This window comes from Dermacentor variabilis, chromosome 1, assembly GCF_050947875.1.
Source record: "Dermacentor variabilis isolate Ectoservices chromosome 1, ASM5094787v1, whole genome shotgun sequence".
Classification (NCBI taxonomy): Eukaryota; Metazoa; Arthropoda; class Arachnida; order Ixodida; family Ixodidae; genus Dermacentor; species Dermacentor variabilis.
In genome coordinates, this window is record NC_134568.1 from 7700527 (window position 1) to 7713078 (window position 12552).

The window sequence follows — 12552 nt, forward strand, 5'->3', positions numbered from 1 at the left end:
TTCTGGCACGTATAACACAAGCGCGCTTGCCTCATCTCGAACCGTTTTCTGCGTTCGGCTTCGGCTGCCGCCGTCTCCCTACGTTCTGTCGGACTGCTTTCACTCGCATCCGCACTACGTGTGTCCCCTTTTGCTCTCATGGGTGTGAACTTCGGCCTCTCAAACTTCGAGCCAAATTCACCCTTTTGACCGTCCTTAGCTCCGCGAGCCCGACGCGTCACAAACTCCTCGGCTAGCTCAGCGGCTTTAGCCACCGTACAAACGTCTGGCCTATCCAAGACCCAGTACCGCACGTTCTCAGGTAACCGACTATAAAACTGTTCTAGCCCGAAACACTGCAGAACTTTATCGTGGTCACCAAACGCTTTCTCTTCTTTGAGCCACTCCTGCATGTTTGACATAAGCTTGTACGCAAACTCTGTGTATGACTCACTTCTGCCTTTCTCATTTTCCCGAAACTTCCGACGGAAAGCCTCTGCTGACAGCCGGTACCTTTTTAGCAGACTCGATTTCACTTTGTCGAAATTCTCTGCCTCCTCTCTATTCAAGCGAGCGACTACGTCGGCCGCCTCGCCGGGTAACAAAGTGAGCAAGCGCTGTGGCCACGTTTCCCGAGAGAACCCCTGCTTCTCGCACGTTCGCTCAAAGTTAACCAGGAACAAACCAATGTCCTCTCCAAGCTTAAACGGCCGCATCAGGTCAGTCATTTTGAACAATACGCGTTCTCCTGCACCGTGTGCCTGACTTCCATTACGAGCGCGTTCCATCTCTACCTCGAGACGCTTCATTTCCAAAGCGTGTTGACGGTCGCGCTCTTGTTGCTCTCGCTCTTTCTGTTCTTTACGTTCACGCTCTTCTTTTTCTTTCTGTTCTTTAATTTCGCGCTCCTGTCTTTTTGACCTCTCCTCAATAGTCTCAAGGCATTCCGACAGCTCGTCATCCTCAGCCTCTAACTCAAGAATAGCCTTTAGCAGTTCTGGTTTTCTGAGTTTGTCCGAGACATCCAGACCCAACTCTCTTGCAAGCTCCAACAATTTCGGTTTGCGCAACGACTTCAAATCCATGGCTGCTCTGAATGCTGCTTTCTCTACTGCCTAATATTGTATTGCCGCAAACTAACCCGGCAGCAACGACAACCACAATTACCAGCTCTGTTTCTGACACTAACAAAAGCCTGGCAAAGCTCAGAAGAAGAAAGTCCCGCACTCACCAAACCTCGCAGCCAAGAATTCAGCGCAGTCGTTCCGCTGCAGGCAACCAGTCATCACACAGGGCTCGTTGCACTGCTCCCGGATGGTCGTTGAGCTGCTCAGCATACAGTCAACCGCATATCTTCGCTGCTGGCCTCCGTTGTCGCGATCTCACCGCTGGCAGACAGTTGTTGTAAATCGCACCGCTGGTACGAGTTGTTGGGAACTCGGCGCTGACGCCCGTTGTTGCACCTGGGTCGCAAGCCCCAAGGGTAGCGTTGGCCTGGCGGCCTGGGGTACAACTGGAAGCATCCGAAGGTCCCGGCAAAGCATGAGTCGACTGGTAACAACAAAACAACTTGTTTATTCTAACATCGCAAAGAGTTGGCGGTCAGGTTGACCGAAGTAGAGAGACGGGAGTGCACTTTACTCAACAGAAGAAATCGGAGCCCTCCTTTGGCGTCCGGGGGCAGCTGCTTTTATACTCTCGCAGTTGAGGGCAAGAAGGAACCCCTCTATAGACGAGCACGTGACGGTGCCGCTCGGGCACAATGGGATAAGGTGGCGCAGCCGTCGTGCCGGCGCCGTTCGGGCACAATGGGGAGGAGAAGGTGGCTCACACGTCGTGTCGGCGCCTGTCAGACCCCCTCGCTTCACAGTTGTTGGGAGCTCCTCTCCCCGGCTGCCGCGCTTCGACAAGCGTGGGCACCAATATGCACATACACTCACACACGCACATGAAGACACGTGGCATCGGAACATGCCTGGACGCGCTTGGCGGGGAGGCGTAGCGGCGGCGCCGAACGGGCCAAAATGTCTGCCGCTTTGAACGAAGCCCCGGCGTCCGTTGCATCCGCACCGGCTTTACCGCGCGTCGTAGGCGAAACGTAACACCGCTCCTTTTCAACCTCGTGATGCTGGGTCTCCCGGCCTACCTCGACGATGTCGATGGCCTCCATCACGCCTTGTATGCAGATGACATCACCCTGTGGGTCAACAAGGGCAGTGACGGTCAGATAGAATGTACCGTACAAGCAGCGGTCTCTGCAGTCGAAACCTACCTCCAAGACACAGGTCTCCGACTATCTCCACTGATCGGAGCTGCTCGTCTACCGCCCGCGCCGCCGGCCCAAGCCTACAGCCGCATCACGCCAATGTGACGACATATTCCTCTATACGCAAGACGGCTCCTGCATTCCCCGAGTCCCGAAGATACGCATCCTAGGCATGCATATAACAGCCAACGGGTCAAACATAGAAGCTATTCGCAAAATCGAAGGCAAGGTTACAGCGGCTACCCGCCTGATCAAACGCATTACAAACAAGCACACGGGCATGAAGGAGGACAGTGTCATGTGCCTCGTACACTCTTTCGCAATCAGTCACATCACTTATGTGGCTGCCTTCCACAACTGTAACGTCACTGAAAGGGAGAAAATCAACACCCTTATACGCAAGACTTACAAGATTGCCCTTGGCCTACCGGAGTCCACCAGCACTGCTCGTCTGCTACAGCTGGAGGTATACAACACGCTTGAGGAAATCGTGGATGCGCAAAGAACCTCTCAACTCGAACGCATGTCTCTGACAGCCACGGGCCGGTACATCCTGCAGAAACTCGGCTTCAACTACCACGTCCAACACGGTCAGAAACAGGTCATTCCACCCGGCCTCAGCGACACGCTGATTGTCGCCCCTATACCTCGAAACATGCACCCCGAATTTAATCGGGGCCGACGCCAGGCCCGTGCCAAGACACTGCTGCGCTCCTTGGGTGGAAAGAGGACTACGCGCTTTGTAGACGCCGCAGAATACGCACGAGAACACCGGTTCACGGCGGTAGTCGTAGACGTTAGCTCCCGGCTTACACACGCGTGTAGTGTCGCAACGGAATACCCCGAAACAGCGGAAGAGGTAGCGATTGCGCTTGCGCTTACCGACCCCCTCTGCGAGGTAGTTTTTAGCGACTCCCAATCCGCAGTTCGCAACTACGCGCGGGGGAGCATTTCCTCCGAAGCTCTCCAGATTCTAAGGAAAGCTGGTCGACAGCACTTCGATAACACCGCGATCATATGGTTTCCAGCGCACGTCGCCACCCCCACCGATGAGGGCCTCATTAACTTGAACGAGGTAGCACACCGCTCTGCGCGAGAACTAACCCGCCGCGCAGAATCGGAGACCGCCTCTTCGAGTTCGGAACTCCTGGTTCCAAACACGGGAGAACGCCTGGCCAGGTACAATGACATCACCAAGCACTACCAGCTAGGCAGGCGGTTGCTGCCCCCACCTCACCCTATGCTGAAACGTCGCCAGGCAGTCATCTGGCGACAATTGCAAGCACAAACATTCCCCAGTCCGGTGCGATTGCAGCACATTTTCCCCGCGCAATACCCGACTGCTCTTGAAAATTACGTCAGGAAAATAGAGCGACGCTGTCACACATGTTGTGGGAGTGTCGGATTACATCAGCTACAATGGCAGTAGCTCCGGAGGCTCTTGCGTCGAAGTGGGCCGCCGCTCTGCGCAGCTCCAACCTCAAGACACAAGAGTGGGCTGTCCAGCAAGCCCGAGAGGCGGCGACGAGGCAAGGCCTCGAAGTCCCCTCATGGGAGATCTGAGCCCGGGTCGTCAAATTTGCCGGATTCAAAATAAAGTTGTTTCCATCCATATAACTCGAATTATGAGAGTGCATCAAATAAAACGAATTAATGCACACACGCTGTGAGATGTTAAGCATGAGCCTAGGTATTGATTAAAAGGTTCTAAACGAGATGAATTGTAAACATTGCTCACCAAACTGCGTTTATTGCGATTGCAATTATATGGACTACCCGGGCTAATTTTCGCGGTCACCGTCGCCGTCGCAATGATTGATATAAAATCCAAGTGCAATAAGATCGCGTCCGCGCGTCGTCCACTATTAGACAAAAGCACACCCCTTTGGTGCGTATATACGCTCCACAACGATAATCGTCATCTGCCTTGCTTGCGGTTCCTTTCTTGAAAACGCTGCGCCCGTTACTTTCCTGTTGGGAATGCTATGTCGTGCTGATAACGCGCATGCCGCTTGTTACTGGGAAGTACCGGGCTAGCCGCGTCAAAGAAAGGAAATGTGGACAAGAGAGATGACATTTATTGTGTGGCAAGATACAACCCAAAGGGTGTAATTTTGTTTTACACTCTTAAAACGGTTGCATCCTTTGGGGTGTGTATTTGTCCCACAACAATAATCGTCATCTGCCTTGCTGGCGTTTCCTTTCTTGAACACTCGGCTCTGGCTACTTTCCTGTCGAGAATGCTGCGTCACACTGATAACGCGCATGCCGTTCGTGACTGGGAAGTACCGAGCTCGCAGCGTTAAAGAAAGGAAACGCGGGCAAGACAGATGACGATTATCGTTGTGGGACAAGATACGCCCCAAAGGGTGTACATTTTTCTAAGAGTGTAGAGTCTACTCTATCGGTGAGAGTGAAAAAGTGGGAAGAGAGAGAAAAAGGTAAAGGAAAGACAGGGATGTTAATCAGAGATTATCTCCTGTTGGCTACCCTATACTGGGGGAGGGGAAAGGGGATGCGATATGTGGAGAGAGGATAAAATAAATAAATAAATAAAAACCTACACACACACGCACGTACACACTAACTTTGTGTGGGCACTGTCACGCAGCCCAAAAAAGCGTTCCTAGTGTTACGCACTGTAACCGTACAAAACTACGTCACACAGTGCGCAGTCACAATGTGTCAGACAGTCCCGTGTCTTTTAGGTATCGCAGCAGCGCCTTCATAGCGGATCGCGCTTATGTTCACGTGGGCCAGTTTCCAACGATCTTGTCTTTTGTCATTTGACTCTTGTCCAGTTTGTCTAGGATGGCTGACAGGACTGCTCTTTGGCGGTTGAAACGAGAGCAAAGGTGCGCGATTGTTTCATTGCACCCGCAGAAGGCACAAAGTGGGCTGTGTGCCATTCCGATAATAAAGGAGTACGCATTTGAAAAAGCGACTGCAAACCATAGGCGGACTAGAAGGGTGCAGTCACGTCGTGAAAGCTGGGGCGGAATACGGAGCTGTAAATTAGGATCCAGGGTATGAAGACGTGCACTTGTGAACTCAGATGAATTCCATTGGGCTAATGTCAAGTCACGCGCAAGTGCGGAAAGTTTTTTCGCTGCGTGATCTCTCGAAAGAGGAATGGCAAAGCAGTTGACGCAGTCAACTGCTTTGACGCAGCCACAGTGACTAGGCAACCACTGATATATTATATCGTGCCCTTCGTCGACTATGCGATGGTGTTCTTTGATCTCTGCTACGAGCTGTTCATGTGATCCATGGCGCAGTGCTGAGAGTACACTCTGTAGGGCTGCCTTGGAATCGCAGAAGACTGACCATGCATGGGGTGGTTCCTCCTGAAGGAAAAGAAGAGCCGCACGCAGGGCTACCAGTTCAGCAGCTGTCGTTGAGGATGCATGTGACATTTTTAGCTGTATTTTGACGGATCCTGTTGGTATCACCACAGCAGCAGCTGAACTTGCAGATGTGACTGACCCATCGATGTAAACGTGTACACGGCCACTGTGCACGTCATGTAAAAGTTCTAATGTGGCCTGCTTCAGGGCAAACGACGGCATGTTAGCTTTCTTCGTGATTCCTGGGATGGTGAGGCGCACTTCGGGTCTGTGCAGGTACTATAAAGGCGAGGATGGTCTTGCTGCAGGCATGTATAGTTCGATGGCAATGAGATACGATTGGCAACAATTATACGACTGAAAGTTGCGTGTGGCCTTTCTGCGGGTAGAGCAGCAAGATGGTGAGAAGGTAGTAGGGCAACGTCCCGAATATGCGCCCTGAGAGCGTCGGTTGCCAAGTACGTTGATATTCGGTGACCTCAAGCTGTGACAATCGTTGCCGCTGTGGACGCACACCTCGGAAGACCGAGACACGTTCTTAGGGCTTGAGCTTGTAGTACCTGGAGTACACGCAGGTTTGTTTTGCAGGTCTTACCAAGCACAGGGAGGCTGTATCTTGCGAAACCGAGGAACAAGGCTTTATAAAGCTGCAGCATTGAGCGCACCAAAGTTCCCCATCACTTTCCGCAGAGGAATTTGAGGAGATGTATTATTGTCAATAATCTCTTCTTCAGGTATCAAACGTGCGGGCTTCATGATAGGGCGCGGTCGATAATTACCCCTAGAAACCGGTGTTTCCATGCATTTGCAACTGCTTGCCCATTCACAGTTACAGAGCAACGCTTCATTGCCTTCCGAGAGAATATAACAAGGCATCATTTCTCTGAAGACAACTCTATGTTCTGTTTCCGCAAGTACATTGATGTTAAGGTAGCTTCCTTTTGTAGCCGTGCTCATACCTGCAGTCGTGTTACAGCAGACGCCCAAACGCAGATGTCGTCGGCACAGATTGATACTTGAACTCTGTTGGGTAAGCATCTGACTAGGGCAACGAGCACTAGGTTGAATAGCGTCGGGCTCAACACTCCGACTTGCGGTAATCTACGGAACGTTTGATGTTGAGTTGTGGCGCCATCCTCGGTCATCCCGAAGAAATGCCTGTCGGTCAAATAACAGTATAGCCACTGAAAAGAGCGGCCACCGATTCTGGCTTCAATCAGAGCCTCTATAATGGCGTAATGTGCTATATTATCATAGGCGCCCTTTATGTCAAGGAATAATGCCGCAGTGAGTCGTTTCAGATATTTTTGATGTTGAACAAACGTGACCAAATCGATGACATTATCTATGGATGGACGCCAGTCAGCCATAGCATCTGGGTACACATTGTAATTTTCCAGGTACCATTCCAGGCGCGTCAATTCATTCTGTCCATTATTTTCCCTATGCAACTGGCCAGAGCGATGGGCCGGTACGATGACAAATCTAACGGTGATTTACCAGGTTTGATAAGTGGAACCAACCAGCAGCATTTCCATTCACGTAGAACCAAACCATTGTGCCAAGACTGGTTGTAACGGTTCAGCAGCGTGAGTCGTGCTGTCAGCCCAAGATTGGCGAGCGCCGCATAAGTAACGCCGTCCGGCCTAGGTGACGAAGAGCGCCTGCAAGTCGCCAGTGCCACTTCAAGCTCCTGCACCGAAAACATTACATCCATGCCGGAATCCCGTGGCACAGGAGCGGCACATGGCGTAACTGCGCGTTGTAGCTGCAACCTGGCAAGTCTTGAGCAAACTTCTTCAGCAATGTCAATTTCGCTGCGACCTTGGTGCAAAGCGAGTGATTTAAAAAGAACACGCTGTTGCGGTGATACGCGAAGTCTACGCACGGTTCTCCATATCTGAGATAATTGCTGACGTGGATCCAACGACTCACAGAAACGTTTCCATCTTTGAGATTGCAGTGCATCAATGCGGCGTTGAGTCTTCTATGTCATCCACCTTGCCTCTCTGTGATCATGGACGGATTTAGTTCTCCTGTATCTTCTTTCAGCCCACCGACGAAATGCTCATAGTCGCTGCAGTTCGGCTTCAAATTCATCATATTCCGAGAAAGGTTGAAAACCACGCATAGCCTCTTCCACTGCTTTTTGAATTTCGTGTTCCAGACTTGAATGGTTCCCTTGCTGACATACTTCCTCCATGTGTGACCGAAACGTCAACCAGTGTAAGGATTGGGAAGTCAATCCCACCATCCGTAACCAGTTGTCAAGATTGGAGTCGGGCATAAATTATGTGGTAGCTGGCCCATGCCGTCGTCCAACTTATCCACACTGAGGATGTTGTTGCAGGGAGGGACTGCTTCTCAGCGAGAACGAGGAATATGGGTTTATTTACAGTATCTGCATAAGGACGTTGCAGTTAATCAGTCTAGCATGACTCCGAGAGAAAGTACGCTGAGCTGCCGCACGACTGTGGTTTATAAGCACTCGCTCCTCCCTCGATCCCAAGGTGAGGGAAACGTTTGACCAGGCATCGTAGACGAGCCGCCTCTTTGCGCGAGGGCTTACACACAGGCACACACACACTTCCGCAAAGGTTCACGGTCCCCAACCGAGGTCAGATGGTCTTCGCAGAACTCAGGGCTGACGACAGGAACGGTGCGTGGGAAGGGGCCTCGAACTACGTTCCTTCAGGGACTCCCTTGCTCACAGCAGACCGGGTCGGCGGTGGCGTGTTCCGTCACAAAGCCTGGTTTGTCGAACTCATCTCGGCAATCCCGCGACGCAGAGTGGCGGACGCAACTGGAAACATTTGCTTACTAACTGAATTAACAAGCATGGTGTAAAACATTCTGTCAAACATTAACAAGCATGGCGGCAAGCATGAACAAAGCATACTCGATGACCGAAGACACTCGCTGTGAAAACGCTCTCGTGAGCAAGCGCTGCAGCAGCAGCGAGCGAATTGACTTCGTGCTTTGTGCTGTATCGCTTCAACGCAAACAGCGCCGAGGAAAGAGCACGCACAAAGGTATGAGCCGTCTGTAGATCGCTTCCAAGATACGGCACACGCGACCGCGCGCCGCCGAGCAGAGTAGGCAGTTGCTGGCGGAGTAAAAACCGCCCCACCCCCCTTCCTCCGACGTAGCCACCCTACTGTCCTCCGTTTCTCAAGCGTGATTGGGCCGCGATCGAATTAAAGAACTCTACCAAAATATATTTATTTGCTGTTTTCAAAGCATGCATGGTAACTTTTCCCCGCGTAACCGGTACAGTTTAATTTATCACTTTAACGCACGCAATTACGCTATTAAAACATGAAAATCAATTTAATTATATCAGTATTATTCAGATCGAGCATTTTGTATTTGCTTCGTTGTTGCGCAGCTTATCCGGTACAAAATGCTTTATATATAGCGACCTGGCAATAATGTACGTACATGTAGTAGGTAATAGGGCACGTCTTCAGATATATTTCTCACTGCGATTTCAGCGCTTGAATTTACACAATGTCTGCTTGCGATATTTCAGGTCGACTGGCCCATCACAAGCATCTGCACGGTGGCCTTGAGTTCTTGGACAGCATCCCACAAACTAATTACGGAAAATATTTACGGAACTCTGTTAAGATGGCCTACATTGAGCGTTGTAAAAGCGCCAAAAACAGCGGAATTTGATGGACGAACCAGAAAAATTGAGTTCACTTATCTGTTAAATACAGAGCACATATACGTCGGCCAGCTTGGAATCGTGGTTTCATTCACATTGTCTTGACAGCGAATAATAACGTTCTGTGCAACAACCTGCCATCTTCTGGCCTGAAAAATTTGAACATGGGAAGGAAAAGGTGCCATTCTGTGCACAATGTTGCCATGAACATTCAGGTAAAGTATTATTTGGCTTACGTTGCAGGGTCACAAAATCTGGCATGATATACACCTGAATCTGGCTTACGTCTCTCCAAACACCCCGTTTTATGTTGTAGTTCTTGTTCTGTTCCCGATGAAACGTCAGCAGTTACACTCCATGGAGTGCAACGGCCAATCCACGCTATAGTGATTTCGCACACGCATGCTCACACGTACCTAGGAAACCAGAAAGCGGGGGCTCGCAAAGCGTTTCACCCGACCTGCAACTGTTCGGTAGTTGCCTTCGGGTGCTTTTATCGGACGCCAGCCTCCAAGAGTTATCATAAGAGCACCACGAAAAAAAGTAAAGATAGGACAGAGCCACAGGTAGATCGTGCGTTGTCAGTACACTCTTAAACAAATGTGCACCCTTTGGGGTGTATATATGCCACACAACAATAATCGTCATCTGTCTTGCTTGCGTTCCCTTCCTTGAAAACACTGCGCTCGCTACTTTCCTGTCGAGAATGCTCTTCCATGTTGATATCGTGCATGCTTTTCGTGACTTAGAAGTACCGTGCTCGCAGCGTTAAAGAAAGGAATTGCGGACAAGACAGATGACGATTATGTTGTGTGGCAACATACGACCCTAAGAGTGTAATTTGATTTAAGAGTGTACTGCCCCAGAGGATAGGAAGCGTTGACTTGAGTGAATCTGAAAAAAAGAACGCTGCCGAGCTTTTTTTCTGTTTTTTTTTCGTTATAGCGACATTAGGAAAATTGATCTAATTAATGCAGAACATACGGGACATGGCATTTTCTCCCTAAATAATGCTAAAATTACTCTTCTTTCAAAGTGAGGCTAGCCTACTAGCTCTTTTTGACTGCTCATCATCCGTGCAATTGAAACAAACAAAGATATCAATTCAGAAACGGCGGTCAATCTGTTTATAAAGCTCCGTAAAAATCCGTATAAAATTCCGTAAAAATCAATATACACACAGTGAAGTATCTGTAGAAAAATCTATAAATATAGAAGGAAAGCGCGGTAAATATGAAAGCTTCTAGCAGGGCTCCAAGAAGGGCGTTGCTTACATAAGAGTATTGCAGTGATAGGGTATTTCAGCAATCCATTACGAAAGCAGTTCTTTTCTTGCGTTTCTTTAGTTTTCTAACCAGGTCTGCCCACCCTTTGCCCTCGCGCTTTAAAGAACTTCATACTGAAGGTGGGTTACTCTTTCAAGCATAATAAATTTCAACACATTTTCTTTTTATCATACTGAACTGTGTACACCAGCGTGTAGTATGCACAATTACTTACACTAAACAACGAGTTTCGCTGTGATTCTGACAGGCAGCATACCGCGGTTCTCAATTAAAAAATTTTCACTGAATAGTCTGAGCAGTCACTGGAACATAATGTAATGTTTGCAAATCAAATTCACTGTAACAAAGACCACATGCAATGTCATATACGCGAACTAACGTGAGGGATTGTACCTAGGCACGAAATTTTCAAGTTCTGTAAGTGTTCCTTTTCCCATCCTTCAATTGTATACCCTTTCTTCTATTTTCTTTACCTGTCGTTTCCTCCCAAGTCACATTCCACTTTTCGGGCTGCCGGACGGCAGATGACACTGATGAGCGCATCTCTTAGTACATTAATAAGGTGGAATAGTCGAAAAAGTGTTGTATCCTTCATACACCACCGCGTCATCCTGCTGTAGAGGCGAAAAACGTGTTTGCTGAGATGATTAGCAGTTTAAACACATTTATCAACCACATCTACAAATTTCATTAATTGCTTTACGGTTTGTTTTGTTTCAGTGACAGCTGTTACGGGTTCACTGCCATAGTTGTCTTGATATCCATTTTTGGAAAGATTGGATGCGCTTTGTAGACGATCACAAGGAAGAATACGGGACGCGTCATCTTCCTTGTGATCGTCTACAAAGCGCATCCAATCTTTCCAAATACAATGAACCAATTTGCCCAACAACGCATCTTGATATCCGTTGCTGTAACCCCAGGAAGCATTATCAGAAATTTATAAACAAACAAAGGAATGGAGTCGCAGTTGCCCGCCAAAGGAGCATTAGCGTAGGAGTTCCAGGAACAGTACCTTGTACAGCTGCAGGATGGATTACACATGTGTACTCATAGATTACGAAAGTAATTAACTTTGATAATATGTTTATTTAAGAAATTATAAGGACAAACGATGCAAGAAGAATGTTAAACAAATCTCTGTACTGCGTGCCACTTCTCAACACATGAAGAACCTTTCTGATGGCTAAAGAAGACAATGCTTGGCACTAATGCCGGTAATCTCGATCGCAATTAAAAACTACAGTGAAGGCTTCAACTTAGGTCATTCTTGCTTTGGAAGTATGTGTATCTATGAGAGTTTCCGTGACAGGTGCACACATGTCTTAGCACAAATAACAAGGTCTAATTGACTGGAAACTGACGTATTCCGGAAAAAGAAGAGAAACATTGCAGCACCAAGACCAATGAAAGACAAAACAAAGAAGTCGCTTTCTGGTTTTGTACTTGAATAGGTGGTGTTGCTGTCCTATTTTTCTTGAAATTTTGATCAACCGACGCGCCCACTTTCTCATTCTTGTAATCCTGACACAGTTCCATTTTCTAGGCATTGATCTAACCGCGTAATTCTGTCGGCGTTCAGCTTTTTCTCTTTTTCTTTTTGTTACCAAGTCACCCACTATTTACGAAGCAGCGAAGGAGTCACGGCTTCAAAGAAAGAATGTTTCACGTTCGTTACCTGCCGTTTCTTTGGAAAGGGCAATATCCTCAGATTATGAGTAAAAGATCGCATGGCAACGAGACTTAAATTCATTGCATGCTTAAAAGGAGCATCTTACCGCTCATGTGCAGTTTTGCGTTAATAAGCGACGACGAATTCACTACGATGAACTGTGCCATATTGAGTAGCGCGTATTGTCGACGATTTCACAGATCAAAGCCATCAATAGCGATGAAAGAAGGGAAGCCACAATTAGGAGCCGATGTTACCATGGGGCCTTGTCTCCGCAATGAAACTAACTGTCACTTACGTATAGTACCAGCGGCACGGGTGTTTCTTAGACG

At 48.6% G+C, this 12552-nt stretch overlaps 1 protein-coding gene across 1 annotated transcript in view; it reads left to right on the plus strand.

Moving 5' to 3' along the window:
- LOC142569993 (uncharacterized) overlaps nt 1-9500 on the plus strand; it is a 175346-nt gene extending 165846 nt beyond the window's left edge. The window contains exon 11 of the mRNA XM_075678636.1: nt 9125-9500. Coding sequence (XP_075534751.1) covers nt 9125-9270 — 146 coding nt within the window. The 3' untranslated portion in view covers nt 9271-9500. The remainder of the gene's footprint in view (nt 1-9124) is intronic.
- Nucleotides 9501-12552: the final 3052 nt, after the last annotated feature.